Source organism: Fukomys damarensis, unplaced genomic scaffold (genome assembly GCF_012274545.1).
Source record: "Fukomys damarensis isolate Sample0158 unplaced genomic scaffold, DMR_v1.0_HiC HiC_scaffold_13, whole genome shotgun sequence".
Lineage (NCBI taxonomy): Eukaryota > Metazoa > Chordata > Mammalia > Rodentia > Bathyergidae > Fukomys > Fukomys damarensis.
Window position 1 is genome coordinate 14,929,456 of NW_022900925.1, and position 21,268 is coordinate 14,950,723.

At 40.8% G+C, this 21,268-nt stretch overlaps 1 protein-coding gene and 1 pseudogene across 1 annotated transcript in view; one reads left to right on the top strand and one right to left on the bottom strand.

Moving 5' to 3' along the window:
- Window positions 1-2,216: 2,216 nt before the first annotated feature.
- The window catches only part of Rpa1 (replication protein A1), a 56,761-nt gene continuing 37,709 nt past the window's right edge, over window positions 2,217-21,268 (bottom strand). Inside the window, exons 8-17 of the mRNA XM_010642145.3 lie at window positions 20,014-20,116; window positions 18,203-18,271; window positions 17,875-18,067; window positions 17,599-17,738; window positions 17,059-17,207; window positions 13,736-13,868; window positions 10,449-10,625; window positions 7,916-8,023; window positions 4,938-5,024; window positions 2,217-3,092 (exon numbers count right to left, since the gene is read on the bottom strand). Coding sequence (XP_010640447.1) covers window positions 2,988-3,092; window positions 4,938-5,024; window positions 7,916-8,023; window positions 10,449-10,625; window positions 13,736-13,868; window positions 17,059-17,207; window positions 17,599-17,738; window positions 17,875-18,067; window positions 18,203-18,271; window positions 20,014-20,116 — 1,264 coding nt within the window. The 3' untranslated portion in view covers window positions 2,217-2,987. The remainder of the gene's footprint in view (window positions 3,093-4,937; window positions 5,025-7,915; window positions 8,024-10,448; window positions 10,626-13,735; window positions 13,869-17,058; window positions 17,208-17,598; window positions 17,739-17,874; window positions 18,068-18,202; window positions 18,272-20,013; window positions 20,117-21,268) is intronic.
- On the top strand, window positions 15,150-16,400 carry LOC117285838 (annotated as a pseudogene).

Here is a 21,268-nt window from a genome sequence, read left to right on the forward strand (position 1 = left end):
AGGGCTGAGGTTGTTCAATGCAAAGGTCCTGGGTACAATCTCCAGTACTGCAGTAAAAACAAACAAACAAACAAACAAACAAACAAACAAATAGAGATGTAGCTCAGCCCTCTCCTGAGGGGGAAAAACCCAAAGGTCCAATTGTTCCCCTTCTGTTTTTTCTTTAATATTTATCAGTTAATAACAAATGCTTTTTTAAAATCTAAACTCTATTCTTCTTGAGAAAAAATTTCCAAAGTGTTTATAAAAGTCATACTTTTCCATGTAAGACAAAAGAGCTATCAAACCATGTAACAAGGTAGAGAATAAAACCAAACCAAACCTAACCTGAGAGGGGGGAAACAATTAACTTACTAGAGCACAATGGCCTTCTAACAAGTGCAAAAGAGGAAAGGAGGCTGAACAACCTGTTTCACTTTCTATAAATAAAATCTGGCAGGCATATTACCGAAGAAACACAAGTCAATATAAACCTTTATATGCTGGGCTGCCAAACTTCACTTTTAGACAGTTTATTAATTATGTAGTCAATATCCACGGGTTTCATTAGCGTATTAAATACCACGATCAATATTATTTATACTTTTCGAAGACAGGCCACTCAGGAAAAAAAAAGTGGGGGAGGGGGACAGGGTTTTGACCCCTGCAGTTCAAAAAAGTCAAAACGGCACACTGGAGATTAGCAAGGCTTTAATGGAAAGTATAAAACACTGAAAATATGGACAGAAATCAGATTATTACCTTTTTATTTTTTCTGACTCTTTCACAATGAGACTGGAGGGAATTCAAGAACCATTTAAAATCAGGCAAATGATTAGATTTTTTTCCCTAATTGCTTAATGCTGATGTCATAGTGTACACAAAATAAACATTGATCTCTAAGTGAAAGATGAGAAATAGAACATGAACAGCCTTTCGAGGTAAACTATATCCAAGAGAATTCTACGAACTGTGGGCCAGAATCTACTTAGGCAACCCTCTGAGACCTAAATCTCTTAAAAGCATAACACTGGAGCCAATTTCTGAGGCTGCTCTGCGGGTGATGTGATTTTTTAGTAGGGAAATCTGTTAAACATCCTTCCTCAAGGGAGCCCCCCCTTCCCTTCTACTCCCCCTGGAGTTCTAATCCCATCCGCGGAGATGTGCTGATTTTGTCACACTGCTGCTGAGGAGGTGTAGGAGTGGCCTAGCATTCTCTGGACACGTCCTGGTGTCGCTGCCGGTCAGTCCTCACTGGGTACACAAAGGCACACTGGGAAGAGGAGGGAATGCAGGGAGTAGTAGATATTAAAGACCAGTTACCAGACTGAAAGCTAGATTATCATTTCCAACCCACAATTTGTCAATCCAGCACAGTGCTGAAGACTGTAATTTTCTAGTCAATCCTTTATAAGCAAGGTCAGATAGAAAAGAGCTTCCATAAAAATTGTGGTCTAGCCAGAGAATCAAGTGCAACCCAATTCCCATCCTGAGACTAGGGAAGGGTAAGGAGGAAGGCGGCTCCACAACCAGCGGTCCACAGAGGGACTCCCCCGTCTCTTCCCAACCACAGGAGCTATCTTGTATAGGCTGGCTGGATTCTCCCTAAAGCGGACAGCCAAGGACCAAACAGATCAGGTGCCATCGTTCTCTGCCTCCAGAGCCCTAGGATGGCGCACTTGCACGAATTAAAAACCAGGGCCAGCAGCTGTAGGCTGACTGCAACACTGCCTGGCTACTTGGAGATGTGCAGCAAATGCCAAGCAGTGACTACAGCAACTGGATAGATAATTAATATGATTAGGAACACACAGAGTAAGCATGCTCTTGCTGACTGAAAAGCCCAGTAGCATAATTACTGTTTTCTTACTCACTCACTGTCTGTATACATTTCAAAGCCTGGTTGCCATTAGACTGCTGTGTAAACATCAATAAAACCCCAAAGTGCCAGACCATCAACATTCTTGGGCACAATGGCTTTTTCTTTTGTGTTTTCATTCTTTTAAAGATGCATTTCAGGGTTGCAAACATTAGGAAGAATGATCTCCAGGCCTTGGACTAATCTGAGTCTGTAATGAGTTAACATCTCTCCCAAGTGAACATTTATTATGAAGGCTAATTAATTGCTTTCCAGTTTCAAGAACCCTTTGCATTGAGAAAGTGGGATTCACAAGCAAAGAATACACTATTTATTTAAACAAAGCACAGGAAACAAAGGACTCATTCCATCAAAATCCTATTTTAACATACCTTTAATCAAGAAACAAAACATAAATGCAAGAAGTATGTACAGGTAGGAAAAATGTACACTCACCAAGCAAAACGCAACATTAATTGAAGTGAAAACTCAAGCAGTGCTTTGTAGTTGCCTGGATGTCCCCAGGGGACAGCAAGTCAATGCTTATCAGCCATCCTCAGAAGAGACAATTTTGATTAATATCAGACCCATATGACTCAGTCTATTAAATCTATTAAACCCTGAAGGAAGGATAGTCTTCAGATAGAAGATATGCCTTTGATTAATAATTCTACCCTACTGCCATTGCAAGCATTAATATCTACATGGCACCCCTAGAAAGAGAGCACCTCTGAATCCCAAGAAGACACACTTCCTCAGCACAGGTTCCCCTTCACCACTTCCTAGCTCCCCCAAAGGAACCCAGTTGTAAAGGTGTCACCATTGGAGAAGCAAAGCCCAAGTGACATAATTTATTTCACTGTTTGCAGAGTTAGGGTCAATTACTTGTGACATTAAGTCCTGCTTGAAGATAATGAAACCTTACTGAAATTGACAGAAGCCTGAAGACAGAGGGAGGGACTGGGGCCCTGCTACCTGCTGTGGATTCCCAAGTCTGATGGTTTATACCATGTTCCCAGAGGGGAAACTGCCAGCCCACCCCGAGGCTCTGCAACGGCAACGGGACGAGGTGGGACTGTCGCATGGGGTAGGATGTAATTGGCTCCATTTTAGCTGTTTTCAAACTTCTGCCCAATCAGTGCTACTCTCCTCACATTGCTGCATTTCTTCTGATGTTCATGATCAGCCTTCTGCCATAATCTCTGTAGTCCACAGGCTTCACGTCCATCACCGTGGCCTTAATTCGAGACTCATCCTTTGAAGAGAAAAGCGTTTTTAAGTGATGGAAACCCTGGCATGGAGCAGTGGCAATAATCATCTTTCCTTCCGTGGGTTCAAGGCACTCAACAGGAGAGAACAGTCACACTAGATCAGAGTTCAGTAATTTCCACAAAGAAAACACTGGGAGCAAGAGCATAGCCCAGAACTTCTAGGGCTGGGGCAGCAGTCAGATGCCTGAGCACAGGCTCTTTCCTCCTGTCCTCAGGCTCCCAAGCCGCAGAGACCAGGAGGCCTGATGGAATGCACTTTGGAGGGCATCTCTCCTCCCTTTACTCTCTTCACAGGGGGAAAGCAGGAGTCCAGAGAGGATAGGTGACTAGCCCAAAGCCACAGGGCCAGTTTAGAAAGCTGACTTTCATCTCAAGAGCAGCCACAGCCAAGCTGCTGTCAAGGAAAACGCTCCTGCAGCAGAGGAGGAGGACCTGTCTGGGTCCCATGCCAGCTCTGGGCAGGGCAACTCCTGTGTTTCACCTTCCTGTCTGTACCAGGAGGGGACTAAATGATCCTCCTTGTCTCACCCCACTCAGTGATATTATATTATACTGACATTTGATCCCTCATCTCGTTTAATGCTATTTTTTTTTTTTTTAGGTGCTGGGCATTGAACCCAGGACCTTCACACTGAGCTTTACCCCAGCCCCTTTTTAAAATTTTGAGTCAGGGTCTTGCTAAGTTGCCTAGACTGGGCTCAAACTTTGAATTCTGCTGCCTCAGTCTCACAGAGTGCTAGGATTACAGGGCATTTGATGCTTATAATAACAAATACATCTATCAAAAGGTACTAAGGTTAGGGTCTGATAATAATTCAAAATGAGCCGGGCGTGGTAGTGCACACCTGTAATCCCAGCACTCGGGAGGCTGAGGCAGGAAGATCACTATGAGTTCGAGACCAGCCTGGGCTACACAGTGAGTTCCAGGTCAGTCTCACTACATAGTGAGACCCTGTATCAAAACAACAACAACAACAACAAAAATTCAAAATGAGTAAACCTTGTAGCTGGCAAGGGTATTGGCAAAATTCTCCTCCCTACTTGTGTATTTAGCTCTGAGGGTGAAACCAAGGCTTCAGAGGAAGAGTAAGATGATACCCAGCCAGAGGCTGCATGGTGTGGCCAGGGGCTCTCACAGTTCTGCATGCTCAGTAATTACTATACACATTGAAGTTTACGAGTGCTTAAAGTTGGACTGCCTAGATTGGAATCTTAGCCCTGCACTTGCCAGTGTGTGACTTCTGGCTAGAAACCCATTACATCTTCACTGGTAAACGGGATAACAACAGTTCTAACTCTGAAGGTACGGTAGGGAGGGAGCAAGGTAATACATGGAAAGGATGTAGGACAGTACACGACAGTGCTCAGTAAGTGCTCATTATGCCATACAGCATATGATGTTATGGACAATTTAAGGAATTTTAAAGGTAATTTTAATAACAATAACGGCGATGATGATAATGTTTCATACACTGATTTTTTTTTTGAACTTGAATTTATGGGAGATGTAAATCCACTATATACACTATTATCTTTGTTAGAATACAGAAAAACAACAACAACAACAACAACAACAACAACAAACAAAAAATCCCAACAGGTTTTAGCAGAAAAGGCCACAGAGTATTCCTTCCCTAGATGTTCCAACAAGACCTTGAACTTAGGTCACCTGAAAACGGAGTTAGTAATTGTACCTCAGTGCAGGGAAGATTCTGTGAGTACCGAGCACAGGGTCCGACACTCAGCAGGCAGCAGCTCCCAGACACTGACGCTGGAACGCTGCCGTGGGGGACACACCGTGATCTCCCCCCATCAAGTCCTTTACTCACATTGTAGGTCTCCAGTTTGACCCTGATTTTGAATGTGAAAGATCGAAAGTTGGCATTCTGGAAAACTTCTTCAAATGCCTGCTCGTTCTAAAAAAACAAATACAAAACTTCACACATGGAAACTACCGGGCTACTTAAAAATACCTGTGAGACTTCTGAAAAGATACTGAGAAAGTTATCACCCCCGGTGGCTTGACATTACTCAGGAAAGACTAATTTACAGGTGATATTCATCACACAAAACTGTTTAAGTAGAACTGTATTAAAAATTAAAATGCTCGGAGGTTCTCCCTCAGTATCCACAGGAGCTTGGATCCAGGACTCCCCTATTCCCGGAGGACACCAGAATCCAAAGATGCTCAAATTCCTTCCATAAAGTGGCGCAGTATTTGCCCACAAGTGTGTGTTTCTTCCCATATACTCTAAATCACCTCTAGGTTACTTCTCATACCTAATACAATGTATGTAAAGTGTATGAAAGTGGTTGTTATACTGTACTGTTAGGCAATGATATCAAGAAAAAAATCAGTACATGTTCAGCACAGACACAGTCCCACCCCCTCAAATATTTTAAATTCACTGTTGTTTGAGTTTGTAGACGCAGAGAGCCAACAGTAATCAAATTCACAGAAGCAGAATAGTGGGGCTGGGGGAAGGGAGGAGAGGGGAGCTGTTTGTTTAACACAGAGTTTCAGTCTGGGAAATGGAAAAGTTCTGGAGATGGATCTTAGAAATAACTGCACAACGTGAGTGCAATTAATGCTACTTAATTGTATGCTTCAAAATGGTTACAAAGAACTAGGTGTGATATCACATGCCTGTGGATGCCTATACTCACAGCATTCTGGGGGGCTGAGACAGGAAGATCACAAGTTCAAGCCCCCGCTCAGGCAACTTAGTGATATCCTATCTCAAAATAAAAAATATAAAAGAGCGGGAGGTATAGCTTAGTGTGTATAGGCCCTGATTGCAAATCTCCAGTATGAAATAGAAAAAAAAAAAAAAAAAAAAAAGGTTACATTTATAAATTTTATGTTTACTACATACAAAAAACTAAAAATCACTCAAAACAAACAAACAAACAAAAAACAAAACTAAAAATCACTCTTTAACCAACACATTTTTAAGACTTCAATTGTGATGGAACAGATCTGAAGCCTAGCACCTTGATGAATTAAGAACTGGGTACAAAAATACTCAGAAAAAACTGCAAGTTGTCATATATTTCATTATTTCAGCCTATCTGTGTTTACAGCTACCGGTGTACTGAGCAAGTGAAGACCGGTGAAGAGTGCAGAGGTCAGTGATGGTCTAAGGACGCAGTCCGCTCCTTCTCACGCCGTGAAATGTTACTTAAGTCTTTGTGTAATTAAAAAGAAAAATGCTTAGCTGGTGTTAGTAGCATATGCCTACATTGCAAGGTACCTGAGGAGCTGAGGCAGGGGAATCACAAATTCAAGCCCAGTCTGAGCAACTTAGTAAGATCCTGTCTCAAAATTTTAAAAAAAGGGTGGGGTGGGGTGGGGTGGTGGTCCTGGTGATGTAGCTCAGCGTGAAAGCCCCAGGTTCAACTCCTAGTACTGTTAAAAAAAAAAGTTTATACAGCGAGGGATTAGAGAATATATTTTACATCAAAATGCATAAAATAAACTAATAACTTTACATAAAATAGTTCATATAAGCCACAGAGAACATAAAAATGGCTTTATAATATAGACCTCTTTTTGTGTAATTTGACCAAAAAACTGTTCAGTGGACTTTCAATATGTAAATAATTTAGAAAATCACACCAGCTGTCACTGTTGTTCCAGATCAGGGAAAGCCTACACATGTAATCCAAGAACATCACGGTTCCGGAAAGAAGGGGTTATATATGCCATTCACAAGCAGTAAAAACAGTCAAATGCACTAAGCTCATAAAAAAATCCTGAAAGGCTGCCTAGAGCCTTAAAATCTGATATGAAAATAGAGGACAAAGCAAAAGAGATAAAAGATACTACCACACTTTAAAAGTCAACTCCAGTTATTTCTGTAAAAGGACTTCTTCAGACTATTTTCAGAGATCTCACGGACAATTTTAAGAAGAGGCAGGGACAGAACCAAACAACTGAGGACAGAAAACTAGAAAAACATACCAAAGCACCATGGCAATTTTTTTTCTGTGGCTTTTGTATGTTAACCAATTTGGAGGAAATGACAAGTGGGGATAAAGATACACACACACACACACACACACACACACACATGTATATGTATATATGCTTGCATTGATTTTTATGTATTTTACTTGAGGAACTATCTTTCCTAAGTTCAGCATAATTAGTAATCTATTTTCTGTATTAAACCTAGTAAGTAAAATGTAAGTTTATAAAAATGAAATGAATGGGTAAAGTTATCTTATAAAAGAAAGTCACTTCATAAGAACTGCATCTGATGACTAGAAACAGCAATCACTTCCTATGTGAGTTTAAACAAGGACATGATTCAACTTTTGGGGAAGGTACTTATCATAGAAGGCACATGTAAGCCATGGGTTATTTCAGAAGACACCTTCTAGTTCTGAGTGACCACAAGTACCCCAGTTCTGATGATGTAACAGTAACGGGAGAAACAAGTGGTTTGGTTTACACCTGTAACATGCATTATTATTATTATATTTTCCCCCCCTGGTACCAGAGATCAAACTTGGGACCTTGTGCTTGTGAGGCAGGCAGTGGAACCACTAAGCTAAATCCCTGGCCCAACATGCATTATTTTAAAATATTTTTTTAAAATACACCTTGTGTCATTACCTCATTAAGTGGATCTAAAATGGACAAAATTGGACAAAAAATATCAGGCGAGCTCTCAAATAATCACCAGACTGAGAAACAAGATACAACACCCCAAAGAAACACACCAAAAAATATTAAACAGCAAAAAAGGCTCAATGTTATGGCGTGAGAGCTATTACAACTTTAGTAAGTGATGTGGCCAACCTTCTCTTTCAGTTCCCCAAGGTAAGCAGTGTTTTGTCCAAGGATAGCTTCAGCAGATTCCTGGAAACAAGTCACCCACTGATTCTCTTGAAAATCTGCGATATTTGCCTAAAAAAAACAGAACTCTCTATTACTTCAGCAAAGAAATAATAAAAGGAAGACAGATTAAGGGGGATGGGAGGTTAACTTTCCCCACACATTAAAATTTCCAAGGGGAAAAATATTACCATTACATAAATACACAGTCCTCAATTTATGATGGTTTGACTGAAAGACTTTCTATTTTATATGCAAAAGCATATCTACATCTATTCAACCACCCTGTTTTCACTTTCAATACCATATCCTATAAATTACAATATATTCAATACTAGTATAATATAAGCTTTGTGTTAAGATGATTCTGCTCCACTGTAGGCTAATGTAAGTGTTCTGAGCACATTTAAGGTAGGAGAGGCTAAGCTATGATGTTCAGTAGGTTAAGTGAATTTTTGGCTTAACTATTTTTTCAACTTACAATGAATGTGTTCAATGGGATATAACCCCACTGTTAAGTCAAGGGACACCTGTACTATAGTCTTTGTAAAAACTGTGGAATATATGATAGAAATGTTTCAAGTCTAGTCTGGATATGCCTTGATATGTGATTTCAGATCTCAAAGACAGAGCCCAAGTAAAGTCCTGTAGATACAGAATCTAGTACATAAGACCCAGTTCCCCTTGATGCAATGGGCTTTGGACTAATGCTTTAGCAAAAGCCTCCAGCGGCGGAGTAGGTCCTTTGCATTTTAAATTGTACATATATTCTCCAGGCAACAGGAGAAGCTGCACGAGATGGGTCTAAGTCAACTCAATAGCTCAGGCAATTTCAGATCCAGTGCCAAGGTCCTTCAGCCACCAAGCAACAACATAAAGGCATAATCAAGTATCTCCAACTGGATAATATGGTATAAACTTAATTTGGGGAGGTTCAAAGGAACAAGTGGGTCTCAATCTAGTTGCAGCTGCAGGGCTTGGTAGAAATCAGAGTAAAAATTTTTAAGGTATCACTTTATTTTACATATTCACTTTTCATATACATGGGGATTTTACATATAAAACGTGACAATGAAGTGGCGATGGCATCACACCTACTGTACTCTGTGCTGTCCTCATAAGAGGCACCAGGCCTCACGCTCCGTAGGCAAGAATAGCAATGATGCAGACACATGAAAAATGTCCAATGAAACAAGCGTCCTGGTGAATCTATAACTTAGCAGTTTAATAGAAAGGTTGATGGAATTAACTCCGTAAAACAATTTCCTTCATCTTAGTTCAGTGAAAAGTTTATGCAAAATGAGAAATGTGGAACTTTCCTGCTGAGTCAACTTTAAGGGGTGACTAGAATGTAGAAAGGATAGGTGGAATTCTCTTTTTTTTAAATCTAAAAAGATTTCTTTAAAATTTCTTATGATGAGTATTCATGGCACACACACACACAAATGGATAATGTATGAGGCTATGAAGAAGAAAATAAAAATCAGCCAGAAGTAACTACTAGCAACAATCTTGTGGTATCTGTCCTCCCAGTCTGTGCATATTTCAAGACCATATAAAACACACCATTTAAAATTTGCTATCTTCCAACTAATAAAGCTTGACTATTTATTTAGATTATTTAATAATCCTCATTAGCAACAGTTTGCAAACATGTTAACTATCAAAAATGCCAAAAATGAATGAGTGCTTCAAAGGTCTCCACAGCACCCCACTCTATATTCAATGTAGAAATTAACCAATAGAATATCAAGGACATTCAAGTTGTATCTAACTTTTCAAAACAAACAACAGTGTTAACAACTTTTTGTAGCTGTAACATCCATCTCTTTATTTGTTGTTTATTAGAATAAATTCCTGCCATATCTCAGGAAATGAAAAACATTTTTAAAAGTAGCTGATATATTGCAGCCAAATCACCTAGAAAAATGTTAGTGCCTATTCTTTTATACTTTTATCATTTACTTTATACCTTTCATTTTAAAGGTTTCTGAAAAAGAAAGCAATCTTTACAATGTGAAAAAGCAACAATCCCACATCAGCACAGTCATATTCCTCTGAAGTCAGCTCTACTAAGACAAGAGGAACAGATCATCCACAAGAAAAATAACTAAATATAGGAATTGGCTATATAAGCACAATTACTGCTCTCCACAAATGCCATTTCAAATTAATTTATCTTCATAACAGTTAGCAGGCGAGTGCCACCAATACTGTAATTGTATGACATGCACAGAAGACTGAAATCATCTGGGGCATCTCGATTCAACTTTCTGGCATTAAAAAAAGCTTTTAGTAGCAGAAAAGACTGTTATTCAGTTGCCTGAAAGGCCCTTACTTCCTTATTTATAGAACAGTAATAAGCTCTTCAGCACCTACTCATCTACAAACTTCCTATTATAAACCATCTTGGGTCTGCTGTTACAACCATAATGCCCGGCACACAGCAGGGATTCAATAAACTCTGTGATGGTTTTCGTGTACCCATTCTACTTACTGACAAGATCATGCGGTATTTGAAATTGGGAAATTCACGGTCACACTTTTCACAGCGGTATAATCCATTCTGCTGGTCAATCACTTTTTTATTGCAATCTTGAGTTGGGCAGGCCTGGTACATACAGTTCTCTTTGCGAAGATACACCACTGTTGCCACAGAGCTGAAATAGTCTGCCTTCAGAAGAAAAGAATGACTTGAGACAGTGCCACGCCTACATCCAGGACTGGATGCAGGCAGCTCAAAGCTTGCCCTTACGTACAAGTGCTAAGTTCGGTACACGCATTCTAATTCTCAAGTTCACAATGGGACCACAGGCAGTCATTCATTCCACAGTTTCAGAAATCACATGTGCTGTGTACAAAAGCCAACAAGGCAATAAACCGAGTTCTAAAGCATATAATCCTCATCAGTAAGTTGTTTCTAAATTAGATTCAATTAATTAAAACAAACTGCTTTCCAACCAAGACCTGTCATGCAAATGTACAAGAGCCCAATGATGAATGTAACTGTACTGTATACCTAAAACGTACCAATAAAAAAACACTCTTCTAAAACAAATTGCTTTCCTCTTTGCCTGAAGACTATATGAAAAAGACTTGATTGATCCTCCTGGTCATCTGACCCTCAAAAGATAGCAAAATAATGCTGACCACAAAAAAATCTATTGTAGCTATGGTCAACCATTCCTCCCATATTAAATAAAACCAAGGACAGTGATTTCTAGGGCCTAGATCCTCCTCTATGTTTGTCTAGGTCAGGGGCCAGAAAGCTTTTCCTGTAAATAGTTACACAATAAATATTTTAGGCCTGACAGGCCATTTGATTACACAGTCTCTGTTGCAACTATTCAGTCTTCCTGTTAAGAGTGCCTATAGACAACATGCAGATGGAAGCATGTGGCTGTGTTCCAATAAAACTTTATTTACAACAAGTGGACAGAAAGGTAGATGCGGTCTATAACCTTGTTTGCCAACATGGGTCTGAGTCATCAAATTTAGCAGAATGCAAAAATATCTAAACAAGTTCTAAATAAGATATGTGCCTTCTTAGTAGAGAAATTAGAGAAGTAAATCTATCAAGGACTAAGCCACATTTTGGAATTTTGATATCTGTTTTTACTTTTAACTTCCACGGAGAGGTTCTCAGATGAATTATTTTAGTTTTTGTTTAGCACTGCCAGGGAGCAGTTCCCTCTGGATGCACCCCAAATTCAGAGCTAGGTCACCAACTGCTGGGGCTTCTTGATGTCTCAGACCAAAAGAGGTAAAACAAGGTGGATATTTAAAGAGTTTGGATGAGTAACTAGCTTAGAAGGCTCCAGGGCTGGGGCAGAGCTCTGAAAGAACACTTGCCTAGCATGTACAGGTTCTCTATGCAATCCTGAGTACACAAAAAATATTTTAAACTGGACATAGTGCTGCCTGTAATCCCAGCACTCGGAGAATGAGGCGGGAGGATTGCCAAGAATTTGAGTCCAGCCTGGGCTACATAGTGAGTTGAAGGCCAGCCTGGACTACACAGTAAGGCCCTGTCTTGAAAAACAAAACAAAACAACCAACCCCCACATTTTTTAAATAAAAAAATTTGCTGGGATGGTGTCACACACTTTATGGGAGGCTGTGAGTTTGAGCTACATAGTGAGTTCAAATCTTGCTGAATTATATAGTGAGACTTTGTCTCAAAGCCCCCAAAAGAAACAATAAAATAATTAGAAAGCTCTAGAGAAGGACAGAAGATATAGATGTAGCTCAGTGGCAGAGTGCTTAGCTTGCCCAGCATACATGAGGCCCTGGCTTCAGTCCTCAAAAAGGAAAAAAAAAATTCTAGAGAAGCTGGGCACTAAGATATACTCCTGTAATACCAGCTACTTGCAAGGTCAAGAAATTGTAAATTTAACAATTAATTGGGCAATTAATTAATTAATTAATTGGGCAATTTAACAAGACTCTGCGTCAAAATATGAAGTGAGCTGGTAACACAGCTTAGTGGTAGAACACTTGCTAAACATGTGTTGAGCCCAGGGTTTAATCCCATGTAATACACACATGTGCACATGAGAAAGAGAGACAGAGACAGAGAGGAAAAAGAAAGGGAAAAAGACAGAGACAAAAAGAGGAAAGAAGTAGCCAAGTGTGGGGGCATATGCTCATAATCCTAGCACTCTGGAGGCTGAGGCAGGAGGACTGCAAGTATAAGCCCAGCCAGGGGAATTTGGTAACTTAGCAAGACCCTGTTTATGATTCTCCTACCTCAACCTTCCAGAGTGCAGGGATTATGAGTGTGTGCCACTTCTCTGGGTTGAATGCCTCATTTCTCTCTTTTTGGTACCAGGGCTCAAACTCAGGACCTTGCACCTGCCTGCGAGGGAGGTGGCAGAACCACTGAGCTAAATAAATCCCCAACCCTGAATGCCTTATTTCTTATTACACACTATCTTTTAAATTGGGTGCAAGAAAATTGGAACAGCGGCTGGTCCTATGACAGAATAACACAGATCTGTCCAATGCTTAACTCTTTAGGTGTTTGTTTGTTTTGTTTCTGGTACCGGGGATCGAACTTGGGTCCTTGTGCCTTCGAGGCATTCAGTAGAACCGCTGAGCTAAATCCCCGGCCCCGACTCTCTGGGTGTTATATATAGCATTATAAGTTGCCATTGATGACAGTGATGAACAGGGGCGTACAGTAAAGAGATAGTAAGAAATAAAATCTACATTGTATATGATGACAAAGGAGCAGAGATTGTTATTTGCAGAGTACAGAAGAGAAATAATTTAAATATTGAACTGCTGACAACAAAGGTTAGATTAAGACAGGGAGAGCCATTAAACAAATATTGGAAGGGAAGCTCCAAATGAGGTCCAATACCAGAGCCAAGTCTGGCCTAGGAGAGGAGAAAGTACTTGGCAACCACCTCTGCCTGATGCTGAACCTGACTAATCTGCTCCACTCAAAAAACATCTTTGTGATACATAAACACTTCAATCTGTAGGAACAAGCCTGAAATCAGTTCATCCTATGGTGAGAGCTTGGTCATTACTCCTTCTTCAAGTTCCTTCTGATAGTTCTTCACATCTTCCTACCTTTACATATCAGAGGGCTCCCATTGTTCCCACTGGGAAGCCTGGCCAGTGACTCAGCCATGGCACCATGCTTTGGGCACAGCCTCAGGTAAGAATCACAGCTCTGAATTAAATCTGACAGCCGGTACCAGAAACCAGATTTCAAATTCATCCTCCCTTTGCAGCATTCCATGCTTTTGTAAAGGACGGAGGGACATAAGATACCTTGTCACCTTGGCCCAGGTTCTCTGATTTTACTTCGTATAAAGTTTTCCAGTTGGTGTTGCCTGCTCCTAGCCCCCCGCTCTTTAGATCAGAGATGGAAACACCATCTAAGGCTTGTCCTTCTGCATCAAACCTGAAAAACAAACAACAGGAACTTTATCTACTTCCCACATGTGCTACTTGTTTCTATAGACTAGAAACAAGCTCCCTGTCCCCCACTTTCATATCAGTCACTTCATGTGGCAGAAGTTAGTACTGTATCTTCATTGCACTATGTAGTTGTCTTCTCTTTCCTCTCATTTGCTTTGATGCCCCCCAGTGGTCAAGACAAACAGTGCAAAAGTTCCATGGACCCTTGTCCTGAACTGGCCACACACATGGGAAGTGGCCAGGACCACTGTGGAGCCCTGGTACAATCCTCTAGGCAGCTAACACTCACCTCAGTATCAGCTGCACTTTTATCATAACTGAAATGTATTGAGATGGAAAGGACAGTCAACATATTGTAACAGATTAGGCAAAGATGTTCCCGTGGCGGAAAACCTTTCAAGCCTGATCATCTACTCTAAAAGATTATGTAACCCAAAGTAATCTATCAGAAAGCACTATTTGCTTTCTTGTAGATTTACCATTTATTTATTTAGCAATACAGGAGTTTGAAGATGGGGCCTTCACATTGAGCTTTAAAAATTTTTTTAAAATTTTGATATAGAGTCTCACTACTGACCAAGTTACACAGGCTGGGCTTGAACTTTTTTACTTATTTATTTTTTGTACCAGAGATCGAACTCAGGACCTCGTGCTTTCGAGGCAGGTGGCAGAACCACTGAGCTAAATCCCCGGACCTTAGGGCTTGAACTTTTGATCTTTCTGCCTCAGTCTCCCAGAGTGCTGATATTAAAGATGTGTGCTACCACTCCTGGGTTAGTGAGATCTTACTTATGTCAATATTAAAGTTAATCTGTATTAAATTATTATTAAAAATGATTACATTTCTTGGCTGCCTATCAGTTGGTATGAAGTAAAGCAAACCAGAAAGTGGCACAGGACCACCGAGAGCAGTCAGCCTGAGATAAAAAACACCAACATGACCCACAAGGTGGGTAAGAACCGTCCCCTAAAAACAGCCCTCCAACAGAATGGATTTTGCCCAAAGCTGCAGACAACTAGCTTCTCATTTTCTCATTCGGTCAGACAAGCAGCTAGATCCTTCACAGAGGCACAGCAAGGCCCCTAAGTCAGTTTCACCACTAGCTACACAGGTTTATGGCTTCAGGGTATTTGTGGCCGAGCCACATGTCTGCCAGAGATGGCTGCACCAGGGCAAGAGAAGCAAAGGCTGCAGGGGGCCTGGGCCTGGTAGAGGAAGAAAGTGAGCAGCACTGAATGCTGGGAGGCAGGCATGTAGCTCAAGATGAGAAATCATAAACCAGATGATACTATCCAGGAAAATGTAACACTGGAATCACAACCAGAAAAATCAACCAACTTCCAGAAACAGACAGGAGTCTACTTGAACACGGATCAACATGTGGCCTAATAGCCAACAGTCTTTTCTGGTGCTCCTTGCATGTGACACAGGCTGGTACAGCTGCTGGCTTACCAATGGTGGTGACCATTTTTTGTCAGAGTGTGCCTCTTACAAAAGTTTTATAAGTTTACTTCTGAGCACAGGAGATTTGAATTGTAAACCCTGTACCGTGCCACAGGCTGGACTGGTTGGTTTAATTTTTGATGGTCTATAGCCTGTTTTCTTGGCCATACCTGTGAATGGTGGCCTAGCAGCCAGGTATGAGTTAACCCTGCTACCAGAAGAAGGAACATCTTAATGTACTGGATTAGAATTTCTAAGACTGTCTTTAGAAAAATGTTATTTCCCCTTTCACTTCAGACTGTTTGCAGCATACTCTGGGTCCAGACCAGTGGTGGCAAACCTATGGCAGTCAGCTGTTTGTTATCACTAAAAGCTCTAAAAGGTCACCATCACTGGTCTAGATGATATAAACTATGTATAAAGGCTCTTCAGTTGCCTGAACTGGGCCTAGAAATTCACTGGTTTTTAACCAAATTATGTATGCAAAAATAAAATGGTGAAAATAAAACAACAAAAACAAGTTTACAGTTTCAAAAACTCCATGGAGACATTTGCCATCAAAGACAGCTGTTAAGGAACCAACAGAGCAAGGACAGAGGCAGCCCTTCTTACAATAAAAATCCCCCTGTTAGAATCAAGATCTAAACTCTGTAATCCTAGTGGAGTGTGTACTATACTGAACTTCTCTTTGATCAATGTCAAGTTATTTTGTTTGGGGGCATAGCTATGTCTTTTTATGTAGCCTGTGATCACAAATATTGACAACTGAAATATGAACACCTCAAAGTGGACACACAATTAACCTGGGGTTGGTGCCCCAGAGCATGAAAGTATATCAAACAAGAACAGCTAACCAAAACCATAGTTATTTGTGGCCAGACTATTAAAAGGCTCTGCCTTATAATGCAGTGCAAACTATTAGAATGGTTAACTAGATACAGGTGGGTCATACTCATGAGGATGCTTAAATCATGGGAAAATCCAGCAGATGTTTTGTGAAAGACTGGTGCTACTGGTTCACAACAGACTCAAAAGCTCCCTGAGGAGAATGAAATACAGGCTAATTCTTGAGTCATTTAAATTCTAAGGCATAGATTGAAACCAACATATGTCCCCCAATCCTGTGATTATAGCTATACAAATTATTAAGCTTTGGCTAAAGTGTGTTCCCTAACCACATCAATTCTGGCCTACCCTGCTTCAGGCGGAAGTGTTCCAGAGTTTTAATGTCTTAAAAAGCTAGATACAGTGAGATTTTAACAGGCTCTCCTCATCCCTTGAGTGCTTTGGGAATAACATTATAATGCCAACCAAAAGCCCATTGTTTTATCAGAGTCCAGTAATAGTCACTAGAAGATGTGCCCAGCACCAGAGACTCCAGGGAGTGAAAAAGCACAATATCCTTACTACTCAATCCTGGGAGCAAGAGATGCCCTAAGCATTGAATCCTTCAGTACACACTGCTAAAGCCTGGCCGTCCCTGTTTTGTCAGGATTGAGGTCAGCATGCAGCCCTTATATTATAATTGCCTTCTTCCAACTTGCCAGGTTTGTCATGGGATTACACTTTGTCAGTTTAAGGGCTTTAAAGCCATTCTCTCAGAAGGCATATGCCTCCAAGAAATACAAAAACTGCTCCATTCAGCCACAAAGCCTTTTACTTGGTGGAGAGCTCCTATATTCAAAGCCTGTGCTCAAATAACCCCTTGGTTTAGCTCCACAAAACCTACCATCCACGAAGCTTATAGGCCTCAGGGATGTCAGGATTCATGATGACAGTGCTTGAAGACAGCACAGAGAGGCTCCGTCCACCAAAATCAGAAACTCTGGCTCCTTTTATGGCCATCACAGGCTGTCTAGAACCATCAAATTTGTCAGCCTGCAAAACAGACACCAAACACACACAAGTGTCACTGGCAGGAAGAACATACAAAATATTTTGAGAGAAAACAAGGAAAACAGTCAATAGTAGAGTGAATATAATCAATGTATGTAGAAGCTATACAGATAGACCTCACAATAAGAATCTTGAGAAATACATCAAAACTAATCTATTGGTACTTTCTTAGAGGAAAGAGAACTTCACTTCAGAAAACTGAAATCATAGCACATCTCACAGAAGTAAAAGAAAGGACTTCAAATGATCACTAAGAAAAAAAAAAAAAAAAAGATCACTAGGCAGCACAACCCTTTACCACCTACGCAGCCAAAGCCCCACAGGACAAGACAATCTACCCACAGAGCTCTCTTTGTTCAGTGCAAGTACTTACATCTTCTCCCCACAGGGTAGTAGTCACCACTTTCCCTGACATGTCCATCAAATAGATATTTCTCTTAGCAACTTCTCTGTTGTTAGACTTTACTGTGATTTTAGTGGCATCTTCATAGCTCTTGCAGATTCCAATTATGTCTAAAACACAGGCACAAGATTTAAGCTAAAGAGGTCAAGTCTCCTCCTATAACACCACCAAAGGCAAGCACCTAAGTTTTGCACCTGCCATACATTTCTTATCATCACCATTCTTTGTCTTCAAATCTGGACTTACCTACAAGTGAGTCTTTAGACTTGTTCTCCAGATCACCAATTCCTGTGAAATCAAACTGAACTGTAGGTAAATGATGATCATCTTCACAGGGCACGACAGAAGTCTCATTATTGAAGGTCATCTCATAGTCATTTTTAACAGCTGTGAACTGTTTGTTAGCAATCTTTAGGGTGCCCTTTGAGAAATAATACACCTGCAAAAGAAGTCAAGCCATGCAATGCAAGAGAGCCTAACAAATCAGACACAATCCTCCAATGGACAGGAGCCTCCTCATCCTTGTTCTACCATCCAACTCAACCGTGTCAGTTCTAAATTGGTATTGTTGTACCTTGTTCACTTCAATGAGGGGGAAGAACTTGTCCACTTGCTCATTGAAAGCAGTAGCTCTGATTTCACCCTGCAGAACCAAGTGAAAGCAGGTTAGCATTATGATGTTTGAAGCCAATTGGAGTAGGGAGCAGTTCAAATAATTCCCCAAATAGGCTCGGCATAGTGGTGTATGCAAATAACCCCAGCATTTGGGAGGCTGAGGTATGAACACTGCTGTGAGTTTGAGGTCAGCCTGGGCTACATGAGTTCAAGGCCAGGCTTAACTACATTAAAAAACAAAACAAAACAAAACAAAATCAAACCAACAAACAAAAACACTCCCCAAATTACCTATTCCATTGTTTCAAAAATATTTTGATATATATGCTAATTTGTTTCACTTATACTACTAGTTTCTCTTAGCTCATTGAAAAAAAAAGCTCTGGGGCCAGGGATTTAGCTCAGTGGTTCCACCGCCTGCCTTGCAAGCACAAGGTCCCGAGTTTGATCCCCAGTCCAAAAAAAAAAAAAGATAAAATGAAAAGAAAGTTCTGTGCTATTATCTGTTTCTTTGTTAAGAGAAACTTTTTTGTCTATTTCCTATACTCTTAAGTAACTCCTCTGCGAATAATGATACAGAATATTAACTATTGCTATCTTGTTTTATTTTTTCATAAAAAAATTATTTAAAAAAGTGAAATTCTACAAAGAAACAAAGAATAAATGAATCACTCTCCTCAAACCAAAAACAATTTGGCCAGGGAAAAGCAGGCCACTTTAACATCAAGATGACATCTTTGGAGCAGTAAGTAGAGCAAGCACAAAGGGAACCCATGACAGGGCTGCAGCCAGCACAGGAAGTCACATCTTATAGTCATATATCCACGCTATCAGCTCAGATGAAACATGAAGTTCAACTAGCTGATACTGTATCTGAGCTTTATAAATCTCAACTTTCTAGATACTGAGCAACACGACTGCAGCCCACAGGGAAGCGTGCTCAACCAGGGTGATTCACTGGTTTCCCTCATGCCTGCAACCTCAACAACAGATTATTCCACACTCAGGAGCCACTGCCAAGAACGGCATCACAAGTCCTGTTTTCGAGTTGTTTGTGACTTGATTATCACTTTTACTTTTTTGTCAAACTGTTACAGATGGATAAGAATCTTAAATAAATCGCTGAGATCTCAGCCAACTTCATATTAGACCAACAATTTGCAGAAAACTTCATGCTGATATGGATTCTGTTATCAGAGAGTCAAACATGTGGGGATGTTACATCATCTTCCAGGAAAAAAAAAGAAAGAAAAGAAAAAAGAATTTTCCCTTGCCCTCTTGGGGATCTGAACAAATAAGAAGCATGCAGCAATATGAAAAGAATGCTTGGAGTACATTTAGGAATTACAAACAAAACTAACAAACAGATAAAGCTATCATGATTTCTCAGCTTGGAGATTTTTTGTCCTACCATCAGGGTTTTGCCTGGTTTAGACAAAGCACATGGAGTCTGTACAGTCAGATCCCACTTCCCACAAGCCACTCACTGGAAGGTGGCCATCACCTGTCTTCAGCTGGGGCCCAAAGCTCCACTCTGCTCGTCAGCAGACATCACAGCCTGGGCAGTGCCTCCAGCAAGTCAAATATCTCCAGCTTCTCCTGCCCATGAGGCTCCTTATACCCTTAGAAAACTAGTTTCTAATTTCTGCTACAAATCCTTTCCTTTAAGACCAAGGGTTTTATGAATGACTTTTAATCCTTACCACGGAGGGCAAAGCTGAGCCCAGTTTAGTGTCCCTCACTCCAGCTTCCCATGTGTCGTGTACTCACACTTTCATCCACTAGTTCTAGAGAGAACAGCTTTCCTTCCCCTCGAGAATTGCTCCAGGTACGGATCTGACTTTTGTTGGTAACACGAGCACAAACAGTCCACCTGAAAAGCAAACAGGTTATATTAGTGTTTGGTGTCTTATTTGGAATAAAGATCAAGTAAGAAATCATCTTTCTATGGCCTTTCTTACCTTTTACATATTCCATTTGTCAATGTTAGCTGTATTTTAATCTAGCTAATTAAAACCCCAAGATGACATACAAGCATGACAATTTACACGGTAAGCAAATAGTAAAAATCATATAAGGTGGTTTAACATTAATTCATTCTCCTGTCAAATAAGTAAATTTATAAGCTCTCTCACTTCTCAAAAAACCATCACCACGGCAACACTATCTCTTTAATGAAAGGTTCTCAGCTAAAAAATGCAGCAATACCAGCAATTATATTTTGTCACTATTTTCAATTATGGGAACTCATATAACTGGTGGTGTTATGGTTTAGATCTAAAATATTTCCCAGAGCTCTGCGCAGTGGTGCATGTCTATAACCCCACCACTGTGGAAGCTGAGGTGGGAGGATTGCCAACTTAAGCCCAACCCGGGTAACTTAGCAAGACCCTGCCTGTCTTAATACAAAATAAAAAGAGCCGGGGGTGTAGTTTAGTGCCATGGCCCTGTGTTGAAGCCCCTATACAACAAACGACCAAACTTCCCCTACAGGCTCACGTGTTCAGAGATGGGGCTTCTGAATGGTGACCGGCCCTCGGGTGCTCCGACTTCACCAGTGAATTAGCCTACCAATGAACTGTGATTTAATGGCATTAGTAAGAGGTAATGGTAAGGCAGGACTGAATAGAAGGGAGTGAGGTGTGGGGATTCACCTCAGGGCCGGTACCTTGTCCCCAGCCCCTTCCACTCTGACTCTCGCTCTGCACTTCCAGGCTGCCACAAGACAAGCAGCTTTGTTCAGCCACAACTTCCACGTGACTGTTCCATCTCACCTCAGGCCCAAATCAACAGAGCCACTGAACCAGATGGAAATGTTGGAGACTGTGGACCAAAGAAACTTTTTGCTCTTCTAAACTGTCATTCTCAGGTTTGTTGTCACAGCAATGGGATAATGGCTAATAATAATTAGCAATGGCTAATACAGGTGTCAAACTCCTGTCTCCTTTCCCTTTTTTTTTGGTACCAGGAATCGAACTCAGGACCTTGTGCTTATCAGGCAGGGTCAATGCCACTGAGCTACATC